This window comes from Dichomitus squalens, assembly GCF_000275845.1.
Source record: "Dichomitus squalens LYAD-421 SS1 unplaced genomic scaffold DICSQscaffold_57, whole genome shotgun sequence".
Taxonomy (NCBI): Eukaryota; Fungi; Basidiomycota; class Agaricomycetes; order Polyporales; family Polyporaceae; genus Dichomitus; species Dichomitus squalens.
Genome location: NW_006766939.1, coordinates 133,120 through 150,393, shown reverse-complemented (window position 1 = coordinate 150,393; position 17,274 = coordinate 133,120). Strand labels below are relative to the sequence as shown.

The 17,274-nt window shown below is 54.6% G+C and overlaps 4 protein-coding genes across 4 annotated transcripts; 2 read left to right on the top strand and 2 right to left on the bottom strand.

The window, feature by feature from the left end:
* Positions 1–1,498: 1,498 nt before the first annotated feature.
* DICSQDRAFT_183278 (FAD/NAD(P)-binding domain-containing protein) lies at positions 1,499–8,090 on the bottom strand (the record flags this gene model as incomplete). Its single annotated transcript, XM_007369891.1, has 16 exons — positions 1,499–1,835; positions 5,523–5,564; positions 5,622–5,762; positions 5,824–5,899; positions 5,953–5,967; positions 6,034–6,326; positions 6,380–6,479; positions 6,538–6,614; positions 6,680–6,791; positions 6,842–6,930; positions 6,991–7,144; positions 7,194–7,574; positions 7,625–7,648; positions 7,702–7,732; positions 7,790–7,876; positions 7,930–8,090. The coding sequence occupies 16 exons, from the start codon at positions 8,088–8,090 to the stop codon at positions 1,588–1,590; spliced, it is 2,031 nt and encodes a 676-aa protein (XP_007369953.1). The 3' UTR covers positions 1,499–1,587.
* An 832-nt stretch (positions 8,091–8,922) lies between these two features.
* Positions 8,923–12,054, bottom strand: DICSQDRAFT_163465 (flavin-binding monooxygenase). Its single transcript, XM_007369890.1, has 17 exons — positions 11,834–12,054; positions 11,573–11,765; positions 11,433–11,519; positions 11,341–11,371; positions 11,267–11,290; positions 10,827–11,216; positions 10,621–10,774; positions 10,470–10,558; positions 10,301–10,412; positions 10,159–10,235; positions 10,005–10,104; positions 9,639–9,931; positions 9,566–9,580; positions 9,437–9,512; positions 9,234–9,374; positions 9,135–9,176; positions 8,923–9,074 (listed from the first exon to the last, which is right to left on the bottom strand). Exons 2-17 carry the CDS (start codon positions 11,731–11,733, stop codon positions 9,058–9,060), a joined length of 1,809 nt encoding a protein of 602 aa, XP_007369952.1. The 5' UTR covers positions 11,734–11,765; positions 11,834–12,054; the 3' UTR covers positions 8,923–9,057.
* Positions 12,055–12,906: 852 nt separating this feature from the next.
* On the top strand, positions 12,907–14,544 carry DICSQDRAFT_163464 (PLP-dependent transferase). Its single transcript, XM_007369889.1, has 4 exons — positions 12,907–13,321; positions 13,387–13,739; positions 13,799–14,206; positions 14,266–14,544. Exons 1-4 carry the CDS (start codon positions 12,964–12,966, stop codon positions 14,425–14,427), a joined length of 1,281 nt encoding a protein of 426 aa, XP_007369951.1. The 5' UTR covers positions 12,907–12,963; the 3' UTR covers positions 14,428–14,544.
* A 1,384-nt stretch (positions 14,545–15,928) lies between these two features.
* On the top strand, positions 15,929–16,522 carry DICSQDRAFT_15889 (uncharacterized protein; the record flags this gene model as incomplete). Its single annotated transcript, XM_007369888.1, has 3 exons — positions 15,929–16,186; positions 16,259–16,366; positions 16,430–16,522. Coding segments are annotated over 3 exons (459 nt in total), but the record flags the coding sequence as incomplete, so codon positions are not given.
* Positions 16,523–17,274: the final 752 nt, after the last annotated feature.

Sequence of the window (17,274 nt, the reverse complement as noted above, 5' to 3'; positions counted from 1 at the left end):
CTTTGCTCTGATTACACGGAAAGACACAATCATGAACTCTCAGAAGTCTCCCGTTGTGGATTGCACGGCCGAACTCGTCTCAAAAATTCAGGAATCTCTTTCCACCCCCAGTAGCCATCGTTCATCGGTCTCCCTTGTAGGGATACGTGCAGAAGTACAGCTCACAAGCCTCAGTGTGAATTCACGGCTTACGCTTCAAGACTGTCTGTGCGTCCACCACGCCGGGACTGGGTGGAAGTTGTAAATTACGCGAGAAGTAGCCATACCGGACGGTGGAGTAGTACGGGCCGGAATGTCCCTCAACGCCTGTGGGGTCTGCGACTCTAGCTACACCAAGTGCTCTGGCTGTCCGTAGGAATTTCGGGCAACAGCGTGCGTCGCACGCGGTTATGGCCGACCTGGGTCCGGTACGTTTGAAGGGCGAAAGTGAGAACCGGCGTCTTTGATATAGCCTTGCTGACAATATGTTTTGGACAATGATTATTGTCCAGGGTCTATGACAGCGTAACTCGTGCCACCCCCTCGCCGCTTTACATCTGCTTTGTATCTAGTAGTATATAGGTTAAGGGCTCGCAGCCCAGGATCCTCGTCCCCTCGCCCTTTGGGAGCTCGCGCTCCTCGAGCTTTCGTTTTTGCACCCACCCTTCCGCTGCCCCATTTTTGGTTTCGCTTAGCTACGTCTCATGTATCAGGTACATTCGCCTTCCGCCGGCTTGAGCTCGGCCCACCGGTCGCGCGAGAGAGCGGTGGCGACACGGACTCGGTGGTCCCGCGCAGCTTCCGTAGCGCGCGCCCAATACCATCGTTTTCCGTCCTGCCCGAGTATAGCGTGCATAGATAAGTCGCTCCTCCCGGGCTGAGCGCTCAGGCTTCATGCAGTGCAGGTTTCATACCTGAGTTTTGCCGCAGAAGCTGATTCGTAATTTACAGACAGTTGGATGCCAACGATATATTGACGGATTCTCGACTGCGGTCTGTCATGGTATAACATCATATCCGATCCACACGATTTTCTGGCGTGTGGCCCGCCGCTCGGAAAGGCTTCACAACAACCACACTCCCCATCAGCGTTCAAGGCCGCGGGGCGGTGTACAAGCTGTCGATCTACTTCCCTCAGGGGCAGCGATTTCGTGAAGGCGAAGCCCGTGTGAGCGCCTCATCTGTCTCTCACTCATTCATTCTAGTGCACAGTCCCAGGTATCGGAATGTCTTATAGCCTACGGTAACGACCCGGGACATTCTCGGTCATCTTTCCGATCTTTTTCTCTTGTCCTATCATCCATCTCATCGAGAACTGCTCTGTTTCCCCCTTACGAATCATCCCCCAAGTTGCGGCACTGCGCCCCGAGGCACTGATCTGACCTGAAACTGCGCCTCTCCCAGAGTCCCTTCCTTCTTCTATCGATCGTGATGGATGTATCGAACACTCTTGTTGGCAATGCGCCTACAGACTGTATGTAGACGTCGCTTATCATTTTCGTGGTACACACGATGTATGCGGCAAGGTGTTAGGGCGGTATATACATAGTTGACCAGTATCGCTCTCGTCCAATCAAGACGTGTTAGTGGGTAACCAAACTCCCGAGCTTACAGCCCGACGACCGCACCCACCGCCACAGCGACAACGGCAGCGGCGCCCATCTTGACACCTGCGAGCGCCGTTGGGATAGCCGCGTTGCTTGTCTGGCTTGCCGCAGCGCCCGAGGTGGTAGCGTCAGGGGTGGTAGAGGTGGCAGGGGTGGTAGAGGTGGCAGGGGTGGCAGTCCCTGAGACACCTGATGTCGCAGATCCGCTGGGGGCGGTGGATGACGTAGCCCCAGAGCTGATGACTATGCCTGTGGCGGTGATAGATGTGAAGACGTTCGGTTTGTATGGGTGAGCAGGAATGAGGTCAGGATGGGGAATCCGACGATATATTGGGATGGTGAGAGGGAGATGTGGGAGGATGGGGTATGAGCGTGAGCAATGAGCTAGCAGTGGTGGAAAGGGGTGAGGAGGACGCACTTGACGCTCCGATGACCGCTAGAAGTAAAAGATTATGTCAACCAATGTTCTGCCGTACGTCCAAACATAGAATACAACGTTCACAAGGATGCAGACGAAGAGGTGTTACGGGTAGTAGGAGCGTGGGTGTCCGCGCTGGTGACGGACGTCCTCGAGCATCTCGGTCCCCGCTAATCGGAGGCGCCACAATAGGCTTTCGGGTACGGAAAATTGGTGTGGCGTGGGTGCGAGTAAGACATTCAAAGAGAATTGAGAACGCGAGTAAGGTGATCGCGCCCGCGGGTCTGGGAGCATACTGAACATAAGCTCTCGCCTGACAGATGGAGTGTTTCGCGGGGCGGAAGAAAGATGGTACAGTCTCCGACAAGAGACTGAGAGACGTGAAGCATATTTCAGGAAAGGAACCAGGAACCACCATACGACCAAGGTCTCAGATGAGATGCGCGGGAACCAGACAATGGACAGAGATAGGGACAGGAACGACAACCAGGATACTCACAAGCACACTCTGTGTTGACCAGAGATTCGGCGTTTTGAAGGTCTTGCGCGGTGCAACTCTTCTGAAGACAAGCGATTGCTGTCTGCTGCAGTGCAGTATTTGTGCAGAGACACTTCGTATCCGTCCTGAAAGTGAGGTGTGTGGGGTTGTCAGTTCATATCAATGCCAGGTCAATGATGGTCGAGCATCATGGGACAGCGGTGAAGACAAATAACGAAGGATTCGTGCACGTACAGGGAGCATCCATTCGAGCTCGCCGCCTGGGTAATGCAGTTGATGACGCACGGCGAGACGTTCTGCGCCTGAACGCCGGCGAAAGCGGCGACAACGGCCAAGACAGAGATAAGCAAAAGATGCATGCTGGGTAGGCGAGGTGGGGGTAGTCACTAGGGGTAAAGAGGCTGGACTCCGAAGGGAAGGGAGCTGGCCTTATAGGCGGACGAAGACAGGCGACTTCGGACGCTCCGGAATGCTGAACGTGAATATTCTGACCAATCCGCGTTCTATCACGTTTATGTGGCGTGCATTTAATGACCTAGTAAATGGTGCCTTCGACGCCTGGAGGTTCGAAGCTTACCTCGACGGACAGATGGGCGCTAGATGGAAGACCGGACATGGGAGATACGAGCCCCAGATCATCTCGGATAGCTTGGCACATGGAATCTGCGAGGTATGACCGGCTGATATGACGGAATTGCGTACCCAGTCGAGCAACGCTAGCCAGTGACGAAACCGAGAGACGGGGACTTATCGCCTCACTGCGCGGCAGGACCCCGGAATTAGTAGCCTGAATCAGATTCTCGTTGTTGAACAGTCCGACCGCGGTACGATCTGCTTCCCGCTCTCAGCGACTAGGTACCCCATCTTATGGAACACATTGGTTGAATTGGATGTCTGTTGGGCTGATGAAGTATCGCGAGGCTGCGGTGCAGCGCTTGAGGCTGTGAATGCGGCACGACTCCGGCAGGAGAGGATCTTAGTCGAGAGCGCGAAGACGTCGTATAGCCAAACCCCTGCGCGGCGTAAGGTAGGCTGGTAGGAATCCGGAGATGAGATGCGACGTCCAAAGCAGGTATTACCATCCGCATGCGTGCCTTACGAGGTTGAGTGAACTGTTGCACGACGAAACCACAAACGAGTTTGCTCACCATAAGGCTACGACTTCTGCGCCACCCACGCACTGCCAAAACCTGTCATGGACGTGGGGAACACCGAATAACACCTAACACCGATGAGCCCAGACATCTGACGTAGGAAGCATGGCACTATTCCCCGTTCGCCATCTGGTCTTATCCTTCCCTTCACTTGCTTCTGCTTCTGAACAATGTGGGGAGAAGCGATGGGAGAAGCAACGGACGGCATAACGTACTGCATTCCCTAGCCATTCATAGGCAATTGGCAGTCTATGCTATGAGTTCCGGGTCGAAAATGAAGACATCTCCCAGGAAGCGTGCTGCACGTGCAGTTGGAGTAGTGGTAGTTGAGCTGCCCTTCGGACTCGAAGTCCATGATGGCAAGGAAATGTATCGTGGGAGGTTGCCAGGAATCTGCGGGGCTCCGCTGACCCCCAAATATCACCAAACAATACGCAAACGCTTGAATTCCCACCCGTGTGTGCACATAAGCTCATGTTTTCGCACTTGCTGTTCCTTCCAATCCAATGTTCGAATCTATCCGGCTGCCTAAATACTCACAAACAGTCTCTTCTGAGCTAAACGGAAGTGTTTACATGACACTATAGGTCAGACATGTCTAGTCCTGGGGTCAGCCTTTTCGATGTAATCATCAAGACTACATAGTCACATGAAAATGAGGGAAGGCTGCACACAACATCTCGACAAGTCGACCCGCATCATCAACCACTACTTCACGAGAAAGCGTGCGCGTAGGGGATAGCCCCTCCAATGCTACGTGAGCAAAAGTTCTGTTCTCTGCAAGGCGGATTTCCAGGCGATCGAGCTCGTCGTTCGTGACGTCTGCGAAGTCCACTATCAAAGTTTCCAGGTGGGGGCAGCATTCGATGAACGATATGAGGGAGGTGAGCGAAGGGCGAATACCCTTCATTTAAATCTCCTCGGTTTCGTCCTCCCACCATAGCGGGCCGTAATCGAGGGAAAGAGGGACGAGAGAGGAGGCCAAGTCGATGCGACAAGCTTCAAATCGTCTTCGCTCACGTCGAGCGCATGTGCGAGGGACGCCTCGAAGTAGAATGAGATGCTGTGCAGATGTACAAGGGGAAGGAGAAATTTCAGGATGTCCCCGAAGGCCACACTGACCAACGGCTGGGAGGCGCCATACGGACCGATATTGAGCTTGATGTCTAGTCTGAAATGCCGCAGCCCGCGCAGTTCAGAGAACGCGAAGAGCGTTTTCAAGCAGTGGAAAGCCACTCCGATGGAAGTTTCATTGAATCCCAGAGACAGTGAGGTCAGGGTGACTGACGTGATAGAGGGGAGGATTGCCAGCGTAGTGTAAGAATCCCGGAGGAGATTGAGTCGCAAATGCCGTAGACCAGGGAATCCGGTCCGTAAGGACATGACTTGTTGTTCCCTTCCACGACTCGTCCATGACACATCAAATGATGTCAGGTGCGGAAGCTGGCCGAAGTCATACAAGCTAGATAGATCAGTTCCCAAGTAAAGCCGGGTCGAGCGTAGGTTGCGAAACTCGACCAAAGCTTTCACCGCCTCTTCGTGACTTCAACACGGATGTGGGACACGTCCGGACGAGTGACTGATAGAATTCCAAGAGCTTACAGATGCGAGAGGCGCTGTCCACGAAACTATCACGGATGACGACACAAGAGAGTGCCGCGATATCAAAGGAAAGATGGGGAGAGGACCGGAAGATGGAAGAATATAGTACATTGAGTCACTGTACGTTTGCGAGAGCATAAACGTTGGCGCAAGGTGATTGCATACACCTAACTCGTATCTTACGTTTACACATCTTGAGGGGCTGTGTTATGGACCTTGGATGAGAGAGCTTGATGAAAAGCAGTGGACACGGGGTATCTTACCGGGTGGTCGATCAATGAACTCCTCGCGCAAGTACCATGCCCCTACGGCAATGCATGTTGGCGGCCCGGAATGTATTTAGAGAAGAGGTGTGAACCTACTGTCTCCATGCTGACTCTTCTCGGCCCACGTCTGACCATCCCCGAGCCAAAAGAGCGAGTTTTCCTCGGTGTCAGCAGATTCGTATTCATAGTCTTCCCATCTCGGGTTTTGTAAGGCTTTCATTGCATGGAGGCTGGAACCTGTGGCGATTTCCAGTATGAGACATGGGAGAGGGGCGGATACAAGGTCTGAAGCACTTACCAGGCCACAGCCCGACCACTCGTCCATCCTCCTTACCTAGCTTGTACCACGAGCGACACTTCGCGCTATACACGGTCTGAAGGGAATCAATAGTGAGCAACATCCACCAGGAGAATGAACTTCTCCCACCTGAGGGAAGTAACTCTACTCAAAAAATTCCGACATTAGCTGCGCCAGAACCCAAGGATCCGGATGACAAGGATGACGCACCTCGACATACTTGTCAAAGTCTCTTACAGCCTTCGGCTTCACCTCCATGCTCTTCAGACGCTCGCGCTGTATCTTCGCGGTTGCCTGTACCGCATACATGACCGCGAACTCAAGGATGGGGAGCAAGAGCCCAGCGCCAATGATCGAGTTCGGGCCGAGCGACATGAACATATTCGGGAAGCCGTCAACGCACATCGACAGGTACGAGGTGGGATACGGTTTCCATTTGTCGTTGAGTTCGACGCCGTTCCTGCCGACGATCTGGAATGGAAGCTGCCATGAGGTGTCGTAGCCTGTGCGTATGTTTAGTCAGACATTGAGTAAGCGCAATGGCGCGAAGTCGCACCCGTAGCACAGAACACAAGGTCGAGGTCCTTGTGCTTCCCGTCCTCGGTTCCGATGCCTGTTTCTGTGAACCTCTTGATGGGGCTAGATACGAAGTCGACCTGGATGATACAGAGCTTCAGGTGGCGATTGGTATACATAGGATTTGTTGGGGCATACGTGATCTGAGCAGAGGGCTTCGAGGTATCCGGGACCTGGTGTCAGCCGCCGACACGACACAGGGAAGCCGGGTATCACTGCAACATAGGGCGTAACGTCGAGTGAAGCTGCATGTATATCATCACGAGAAGATGAACCTCACGTTTTTCAGCGATGTCCGGTCTAGCAGCTAACTGTTCCTTCATGTTCTTCTTGAACATCTCTTGGAAATCATTCGACATCTTGCTCCCGAGCTGCGTGTATGCGTGCATCGACTATAACACTGGTCAAGAGCTGTATGAGGGAGTTCGGCTCGGCCGCTCACATTCATCGTGTCCTCGAGGGTGTGCCGAATGCTTCGAAAGAACTCCTCGTCTGCTTTGAACCGTTGAATCTCCTCCGGGCTCAACGACACTGACAATAATGTGATGCCAATGAATCTAGTAATACCATCAAAATGCATGCGTGACTCACGATCATCTTCCGTCGCCGCCGTTTGACGTCCCAGCAACTCGGACATCAGACCCACAGCGAAGGGAGGAGCCAGCCACGTTTGCCCCCTCACGTAGTTTGACAGCTCCTTCACGTGGGGCGCGAGTGCCGAGACGACTTGGATCGCCGTCGAGCCCTGATACATTCCTCAGTGACATGGAGCATGCGCTCATTGTACGACTCACGGAGCCGATAACCCCCACTCGCTTGTCTTTCCACCTCTCCAGATCGTCCTCCCACGTCTTCCCCGACGGCGTGTAGCCCGCCGTGTGGTGCAGCTCGCCCTTGAAGTCGGCGAGCCCAGGTATTTCGGGCATGTTCCAGCGGGTGATGGCCCCAAAGGCGGTGATGAGGACGTCGCCGACGTCTTTTATCTCCTCTTGAGCACCAGTCGCTTGGTCTGTCCGGCGAACGCGCACGTGCCACTTGCCCGTCGGCTCGTCGTACTGCGCGCGGACGACTTCGTGGTTGAGCCTGATGTAGCGCATGAGCTTGTATTTGTTGACGACGTCTTCGAGGTGCTCTTGGATCTCGTGCCCAGGGGGATAGAAGGAGGTCCAGTCACGCTGTGAGGGAGCTTAGTGAAGTTACATGTGATGCAAATGAACACGCTTACTTTGTCCTCGAAGGAAAACTGGTACTATAGCGAGCGTCAGTAACACGATGATGGAAATCTCACCGTTGGAGACGTACGCAGTGCGCAGGCACATCGCAGGCGATACCTCTTCCAGCCCGGACTGCCGGTCAGCGCAGTACCGACTCGGTCAGAAATGGGACTCACGGATATTTATTGTTGTACCATGTCCCACCCACTCCGGCACTCTTCTCATAGATGACTAGGTCGACGTTGGGTATCTTCTGCGGGAAACTGAGGTCCCAGTCAGGATATAAAAACATTATTGTGGCGTGGCAACTACACACCGAATACCGGCCAGGATGCCGCTGAACCCAGCTCCAATCACGATCACTTTGATGAGTTTGTATTCGTCGATGGAGAAGCGACCCAGAGTGAACCTGCCATCCTGCTGTGCAAGCTCAAGCCCTGGTTCGGCGCAATTGCGAGAGAATCCACCCCCAGGCATGAGGGAAGTGACGCGTTAGCTCGTTTGTCACAAGGGCAAACATTGAGCTGACATTGCTTTATATATGCAAGCAATCAATAGCGCATTTACATTCATCGTCGCGTCAGCAGGGTGAGATGCGTGGAGTCGGAGAAGTCAATCGTGCTCCGACGGCGTCGTGAGCTGACATCTGCACGTTATGTCTGTACACCAAGAGCATGACAAACCACAGAAGAAGCAGAGGGAGTGCTAGTGTCCCCTCGCCCGAGGGTTCGGCTTTCTAAGAATAATGTAAAGTTCGCAGAAGTACACTTCCACGCTCTTACTCGGGAAGCTGCTCCACACCCTGAGAGGCCGCACAAATAGCCTATACTGTGACACTGTAGCATTAGACGACTGCCTTGACGTTTGGCCTTGACGTTTGGATAGGCACAGGCAGCCATCCGAGCTAGTAGTACATTACAAAACGAGGCGGTCGAGTGGAACAGGAAAGACCTTAAGCTAGTATCGGCAACGACGACAATAGCAGATACTCACGGGATACGGACCAGTGTGAGATTGAGGAGGGAAAGCGGTGAGAATCGAGTTCGTAGTCGTCTCACCAACGCAATGCGTTGTGGACACGCGACGCCTTCAGGGACAATCCTGGGCCGAGCATTCCCGTTACTTCTGATTGGATAATGGTGGAGATAAGATGAGATCAGGCAATCTCATCAAGCGCGTGCGTTCCGCGTTTTCGACCGACTTGATCGGATTCTCTCCACTCATCCGAATCCTCCTCTTCATTGAGTGCACGGAACACACATGGCGACATCCCAGATCATTGTGCAATAATCAACCCGACTAGGACCCGCGATTCTTCTGCTACCATTGGCAGGAGAATATATGTCTGGCGCATTCAAATTAGGCATAAGCTACTGTACCGCTGCGAGACTAGTCCAGCAGGAGTCAGGAAAGCGATTGCCATCACATACCCCGAGCATTTCGGTTACACATCTTGAGGAACTGATCCACAAGCGTTGGGTGAGAGACAGAATGACCAGTAGTGAGCCAGGCGTGTCTCACCGGGTGGTCGATCAATAAACTCCTCGCGCAAGTACCATGCTCCTGCGGCAATGCATGTTGGCGACCCGGGATGCTTTGAGATAAGCAGTTTCGACTCACTGTCTCCCTGCTGATTCTTCTCGGCAGATGTCTGACCGTCCCCAAGCCAGTATAGCGAGTTGTCCTCGGAATCAGCATATTCGTACTCATAATCCTCCCACCTCGGATGTTGCAGTGCCCTCATTGCGTGTACGTTGGAGCCTATCGAGAGTACAAAGAATGATTGCCAAGGGCACATCGACGCAGAAGTAGAATGCACTTACCAGGCCACAGTCCAACCACTCGTCCTTCTGCCTTGCCCAGCTTGTACCACGAGCGGCAATTGGCGCTGAACACGGTCTGAAAGGGATCCTATGTAAGACTCCTACACGGGAAAGAAAAGCGTTGCATACCTGAGGGAAGTAACTCTACACAGATGGAGGTCAGTTCCTAAGCCCTTTGACAATGCAGACGAGTACAACGCACCTCAATGTACCTGTCAAAATCCTTCACAGCCTTCGGCTTGGCCTCCATACTCTTCAAGCGCTCGCGCTGAATCTTCGCTGTTGCCTGCACTGCATACATGATCGCTTGCTCTAGTATCGGAAGCAAGGACCCAGCGCCGATGACTGAATTCGGGCCGAGGGACATGAACATGTTCGGAAAGCTGTCGACAGCCACCGACAGGTATGTCTTTGGATACGGCTTCCACTTCTCATTCAAGTCGACGCCGTTTCGCCCGATTATCTTGAAGGGAAGCTGCCATGAAGTGTCGTAGCCTGACCAGATCATGAGGTAGGTAGCGATTGAGTCAGGGAGATTGCGAGTCAACGAGGAGAAGAACATTCGCACCGGTGGCACAAAAGATAAGATCGAGGTCTTTGTGCTTTCCATCTTCGGTCTCGATACCTGTCGCAGTGAACCGTTTGATAGGACTCGATATGAAGTCAACCTAGCCAATTGACTCTTGAGTGCCGTCAAGGTGAGAATAGTGATTTGACTATACGTGATCCGCGCAAAGTGCTTCAAGGTATCCAGGACCCGGTGTCAGCCGTCGACAAGATACCGGAAATCCTGGAATCACTGGAGTGCGACGAACAGCGCCAGCTCAATTATGCTGTACACCACCACGGACAGGTCGTACCCACATTTCTCAGCGATCTCTGGTTTCGTGGCTAGCTTTTCCTGCATGTTCTTCCTAAATAGTGCCTTGAAGTCATTGGACATCTTACTTCCAAGCTGCGTATAAGCATGCATCGACTAGGATCATAGTCAGCAATCGCTCCTCGGGGTCACGTAGACTGCCCCTATACCCACGTTCATCGTGTCCTCGAGCGTGTGCCGCACAGTACGAAAGAACTCGTCGTCTGACTGGAGCCGTGAGATTTCCTCCGCGCTCAGCATAACTAGCATCGATTCAGGTCAAGGGTGTCCTGTAGCATTGACATGCATGCCATGCGCGACTCACGTCCGTCTTCCTCGACCGCCTTCTCGCGCCCCAGAAGCTGAGCAATCTGTCCCACAACAGACCGCGGAGACAGCCATGTCTGCCCCCTAACATAGTTCGAGAGCTCCCTCACATGAGGAGCAAGTGCCGAGACCGTTTGAATAGCCGTCGAGCCCTACAAGTTTTGAGGATGCCGTACATCCGCTGCCAAAGCATTTACCACTCACCGAGCCAACGACGCCTACACGCTTGTCCCTCCACCGGTCCAAGTCGTCCTCCCACGTCTTTCCCGACGGTTTATACCCAGCCGTATGGTGCAGCTCTCCCTTGAAGATGTCAATGCCGGGGATGTCGGGCATCTTCCAGCGGGTGATAGCGCCGAACGCTGTGACCAGTACATCCGCGACGTCTTCGAATTCATTTAGCGCCCCTCCGCTTTCTCCTCCGGCACCCGTTGGGCGTATACGGACGTGCCACTTGCCTGTGGGCTCGTCGTATTGAGCGTGGACTATCTCGTGGTTGAGCTTGATGTAGCGCATGAGTTTATATCTGTCTACGACGTCCTGGAGGTGCTCCTGGATCTCACTTCCGGGAGGATAAAAAGCGCTCCAGTCGCGCTGCGATTGAACTGAGCCTAGGCCGGGGTCATAGCCATGTATGCCCTTACCTTGTCCTCAAAGGAGAATTGGTACTGCAAACAAGGTGAATGTAGTGAAGGAGACGTTGCTGACGGACACCTACGCAATGTGCTGGGATGTCACATGCGACGCCTCTTCGAGCCCAACTCGCGTTCAGCGCGATCCTGCGTGGTGTGCGAGGGGATGGCGACTCACGGGTATCTGTTATTGTACCATGTGCCACCCACTCCGGCGCTCTTCTCATAAATGACTAGGTCGACGTTGGGTATTTTCTGCGGGAAACTGACGGCCCAGTCAGTATGCAAAGATCGTAGTGTGGCGAGACATCTACACACCGAATACCGGCTAGGATGCCGCTGAACCCAGCTCCAATCACGATCACTTTGATGGGCCTGTATTCGTCGATTGAGAAGCTCCCCAGGACAAATCTGCCATCCTGTTGGGCAGCCTCTGGCCCTTGCTGAGCAGGAACATGCAAAGATTCATCGTCAAACATGGAAGAAGTGATGCTGCGGGTGTCTGCCAGTGCTACAAGGGAATCACGTTCAGCGATGACTTGGCTTAGTATATATATGCGGGTTTTCGACGGTGTTTACCTCTATGATGGCGTCCGCTCGAGCACCAAATGGGCCTCGTGAGCAGACGTCGGATATGCGTATGGCCGGGTGCGAGGATATCACAAGGCCGCGGCCAAGCTTAAGTCGGAAGCGAAGGAGATGACAGCCCAGATGAGAAGGGAATCCCCAGCACTGTATTGAGATCAGCTATTATGCACCATGTGAGCAGTGCTCGCTGTGGGATCGTGCATAGAGGTCACGGTGAGAGTCGGTTACTCATCGCATACTCGTCATGCTGGTGAATCCGGAGACAAGCGCTCCGTGACGGCAAGTGCACAGCTAGCCGAACCACTTAATCTACATACCTCAACGTCACGCCTCTTCGCCGCTCTGGAGCCGCGTTTCGTGCCCTAGGAATTTGACCTCTTGCTTCCGACTTCTTGTATAGGTCCACTAGGCAACTTTCCAAACAGTTCAGAGCTGGAGATCCTGGCTCTTCATTGGTGTGAAGCGCCGATCTAAAACCGCGAAACGACCACTATCTTGCTTGTTGCTGTTCTTGGGGACTAACATGACGATGCAACTTCACGCTGCTGCCGCGGAACGTGGACTCCTCGACTCTCAACAACATAGGGTTTCTAACAGAGTAAAAGCTGCCTCTCCTGTTCAGCCGATCACCATATTGTGCTATCTCTCCCAACGGCAAGTCCTTATCCTTGACACACAGTCAATATCAAGACCCGGACGGCCATAGGCTATGCTTCGCGAACAGTGATGTTGCGCAATGCGCATCACTGCTCCACTAGATTTCTGAACGTGTTCTCTCAGGTTCTCTTGTGAGTGACCCCACCTTTCAGCACGACTGTGGTGGACGCCACCGCTTCGGGGTCTACGAGACAGCTTCGTTCACGAACAGTCGCTCGCGACGTGTGATTCCTGGTGCTCTTTATGGACCTCCTCTGCCCTGCAGCCATCGTGCATTTCAAAACCGCAAACAGTCTGCTGACTATCACCTCGTCTTCTCTCACCATCGATAACACTGCTCGCACGCTCTCTTATCTACTGGACCTGGCACTTTCCCTCCATCTCACCCCCCTTGTGTCGTCGATCCTCGATCATCGCTCCCGGTGACTAGCTCTAACTAGCAACCCTTGTAACAGAAAATCACCATGTCTGCGCCGACACTCGATATCGTCGCCGTCCGCGCCGCCTTCCCCGCTCTCGCCTCCGGATACCTCTATGCCGACAACGCGGGCGGATCGCAATGCCTCGCGACCGCCGCACACGCGATCACGGATTACCTCCTGAACACGAACGTCCAGCTCGGCGCCGATTACTCGGTCTCGGTCGTGAGCACGCAGCGCGTCGCGGCGGGTGCAGAAGCGGCGCGCGAGCTGTTCAACGCAGAGAGCGCGGACGAGGTGGCGTACGGGAGCAGCTCGACGATGTTGGTGGAGAACTTGGCGAGAGCCGTCGAGGGGGATGTTCTAGAGGGAGAGGAGATCGTCATCACAGGGGAGCACGAATGTAAGCATTCCATTCATTCTGCTTGACACAGTTCCGATGCCTGTGCGAAACTCACAACACGGTAGCGAACGCGGGACCGTGGAAGCGACTTGCAGCGCGGAAGGGCGCAACCATTAAGCTCTGGAATGCGACCCAGCTTGCGGCGTACCCGAACAATACCTACGCCGTCGGCCTACAACTCGACGCGCTCCTCCCGCTGATCTCAGCCAAGACGCGCGTCGTTGCGTTCACTGCCTGCTCCAACATCCTTGGTTCTATCATCCCCGTCGCAGAGATCGTGAAGGCGATCAGGGCGCGGGGCGCGGAGCTCGGTGTGCGGAAGCTAGAAGTGTGCGTCGACTGCGTCGCGTACGCGCCTCACCGGCCGGTAGACGTGCGCGCGTGGGACGCCGACTACGCGTACTTCTCGTTCTACAAGGTGCGTCTTCGCCCCACTCACTAATCCTGTCGTACTCACGTCTACGTTCCCCAACGTAGGTCTACGGCCCCCACATCTCCGTCCTGTACGCCCGGCGCGCCTCCCTCGTCTCCTCGCTCTCATCCCTCGGGCACCACTTCCTCCGCGTGCACGATAAACCATACAAGCTCCAGCCGGGCGGGCCTGGGTACGAGCTGCCGTGGGGCTGCACGCCCGTCGTGCCGTACCTCAAGTCGCTCACGCCGAGCGGGACACTCGAGGACGCGTGGCTTGCGGTAGCGCGACAAGAGCAGACACTATTGAAGGATCTGCTCGGGTACCTGAGAAGCAAGTATGAGCGAGGCGTGCGGATCGTCGGGGACGAGCGGGAGGGCGAGACGAGGGTGCCGACGGTCAGCTTTGTCGTTGCGGGCGAGCGGCCGATCAAGAGCAAGGACGTGGTTGCGTTCTTTGATAAGAAGCCGAATGTACGTACCTCTCAGGGTTGTTTTCTGGAGGTACTGACGCGCGTCTGGCATGTGTGCAGGTGGGCATCCGTTATGGTCACTTCTACGCGTACACCCTCGTCGACACCTTGCAGCCGAAGCTGGATGCGGACGACGGCATCATTCGCATATCGCTGGTGCACTACAACACTGTGGAGGAGGTGAAGCGGATTGTCGAGATCCTGGAGGAGGTCCTTGTATGAAGGCACGTAGAGGGTGGCATAGGATGTGGTGCGTGTACGATATGTCAATTCCCAATTTGCACATTTGATGTAAGTTATACATCGTACGGCATGATCTAAGCCCCCGGTCATTCGAACTGAACCGAATCCTTGGACGCATTAGTGGTACAAAAGGTACTGGGGGCGGTTGATGGTGTCTGTCAGGTGTCTTTCTCATCCTATGAAGCAGGCACCCTTCAAAGTTATGAACATGAGGTCGATTGATGTCGCCTGACTGTCAGTCGCGTTCTCCGAGCTGCAGAACGTGTTCCGGCGGCTTGCCCAAAAACACCGGGTTGAGCCCCGCCGCCGTCCAGCATGACGCCCTTGCGAGTGCACTACAGTATATCGTCCTTCCTGCAGAGACCAGGTTACTTCCTCGCGGCCACAACACTTCGAAGCCTTTTGACCGGAGTACGGAGATTCAGACCTTCGCATGTCTGCCATTGCGTTGTCTTGTCGCAGTGCGTGCTCTGGGGATAGACAGATCCAGGTCAAGGTCCAGCTGATCAATACGTATGTAATAATTATCCAGGCGCGCGGCCCAGAGTCCGGGTTTCCATAACCGATGTCAGACACGCGCGCGGCTCCTGCAGCGCGTAGCCTACACATGCAGCCCAGTACGCTATATAGTAGCAATGTTATACACGAACAACATATTCTTAGGTCGAGGGTGAGTCGCCGTATGTGTCGAGCATGCATTGATATATACTCTTTGTAGATTGCCAGTGCCCTTCACGAACCCGCAGGCCCTCTGCCCAGTTTGCTAACGCTGACGACTGTACTCTAACTCTTGACTCCTACACAGATGTCGACCTCCCCAACGTGATTATGATCAACCAGGACTCCCATGATACCAAAGGTGGTCAGGACGGCTTCCCCGCTTCGTCCAAGCAAGATCTGCCATCTACCACCGCAGGCACCCTCGATGCAGGCCCGTCCAACGAAGCTCCCCCACCAACATACGAAGAGGCAGTAAATGCTCTAGACCTCGCTGATGCCAGTGCCTCCAGGTCGGGCGCATTCGGTATGCTTATGCCCACGCCCCCCGTCGAGCCGAGCCTATCGAGTTGTCAATCGAACGCAGTGCTGACAATGTTGAGCGAGGAGAGGCGCATCATGCAAGATGGAAAGCATACACCTTTCCCATATGCGAATTCCAGTATGATGGGGTACGGCGCGCTTAGTCGTCGTTCGCCCAGGTGTCCCAAGATTCAGAGACAGACTTAGGACGCCACCTCTCTGTCGCGAGCTACTACGCCCCTTCCGTCTCGACGTCGCGCACCGAGTTACTCTCCAATCTCCCGCTTCATCCGTCTCCTCATCGCGATTCTTGGATGAGCGGGGTGCCCGCGCGGGCATGGTGCGCTCTACCTCCACACCTACGTCGCAAATTGGGTCCTCGCACGGCTCTCACTCCGAATTGAATCGTGATGGCTCTTGGCACCCTCAGGCCCGACCCGCTCCGACGTCGACACGCACCGAGTCCTTCGCGCGTGCGCCACCCCACCGACTGTCTTACGGCCCATTTCCTCACGCGACGCTCTATGCGTATTCCGATGACCTGCAGAGAGACGGCTTCCCGCGCGAGCCGCCGACGTGCGCGTGCGCCCCGGAACCGCATCCGTTCGTGACGCACGATGTGAAAGAGGACGACTGGGCGAGCTTCTTAGAGGACTTGAAGGGTGCTGGGGGCCTCACTCCTGTTAATTCGATCGTCGCTGGCGCTGCGCCCATCGCAGTGAGGGCTGGATTCATTGGAGGTAAGTACTGGCGTTCGACGTGACCTGGGGACTAGGCCCTTGAGTATAAGGTGCTGATGGAGATTTCGATAGGGTTCATTGCGGGCCAGGCGCTGCGTGCGCATGTCAAAAGCAAGCGGAAGAGCCCTGTCGCAGATATGATTGATGAATGGAACAGGGTATGTAGAATGTGTCTCACTCTCCAGACTTGCTGGCTCACGAGCTATCCATGGACTCGACAGAGGTTCTTTCACCTACGCTGCATGGATGTTGTCCTCGCGCAAGGCACAGTCGCCTACACAGGCGCTGCTGACGCTCCACCGCTAGATATGGCGTGGCGTACACGCGAGAAAGACAAGGGAAAACATGTGAAGACATATGATAACACCTCTGATGACGAGGGTAGTAGTCGGAGTATAAGTCTTCTAGGAGTAGGGATGGCGGACTCGATGGGAAAACAGCTGCGGCCGGCGATATCGATGAGAGAGCGAGGAGTAGGACGGAAGGCACTCTCAAGGGACTTGAGGGTATCGGCAGGGGAAAGATGGAGGCTGATCATCTCGTACAACCCTCCCGTAATATGAACACTTTATGAGCGTGCTTCTTCTTCTTCTTCTTCTAGATCCCGTTTATTGCCCTGCGAGGCCGAGCCTCATGGTAGGCAGTAAATACATTGTTGTCTACTTGGGTGATGATGGAGGTCGGCGGGACATAGTTGAGCAGGATGCTCATGCAATCTAAGGGTGTGTGGTGGGAGAGATGTCGATGAGGGATGGTGCAAGGGGATGTGCCAGGGTACAGACAGGGGCGAGAGTGAGACGTTCGAGTACGTAAATGGTGTGGAAGGGGGCAGGGCTCAGGAAAGGTGCGTTGCGGACGTCCGCCCAGTCCCGGCCATTTAAGGCAAGGGAACGGGCTATAAACCTGCGGCCTTTGGGTGCGGTTGCGCCCCTGGGTCTCGCCTCTTGCGCCGGTCAGGTGTACGTCTGGCGGTATCCCCGCCATCCGTCAGAACTCCCCCGCCCCTAGAGCGGGCGGGCGCCCGCAGCGCACATTTCCGGTGGGATCTACGAGAGCGCAGTGAATA

Bases quoted from the DNA above. Each gene is read 5' to 3' on its own strand.
- DICSQDRAFT_163465 (XM_007369890.1), bottom strand. From the start codon at position 11,733: ATGTTTGACGATGAATCTTTGCATGTTCCTGCTCAGCAAGGGCCAGAG. The intron at 10,775-10,826 runs GTGAGTGGTAAA...CAAAACTTGTAG, and splicing joins GTGTAGGCGTCGTTGGCTCG to GGCTCGACGGCTATTCAAAC. The intron at 10,105-10,158 runs GTATAGTCAAAT...TCAATTGGCTAG, and splicing joins AAGCACTTTGCGCGGATCAC to GTTGACTTCATATCGAGTCC.
- DICSQDRAFT_163464 (XM_007369889.1), top strand. From the start codon at position 12,964: ATGTCTGCGCCGACACTCGATATCGTCGCCGTCCGCGCCGCCTTCCCC. The intron at 13,322-13,386 runs GTAAGCATTCCA...ACAACACGGTAG, and splicing joins CATCACAGGGGAGCACGAAT to CGAACGCGGGACCGTGGAAG. The intron at 13,740-13,798 runs GTGCGTCTTCGC...TCCCCAACGTAG, and splicing joins CGTACTTCTCGTTCTACAAG to GTCTACGGCCCCCACATCTC.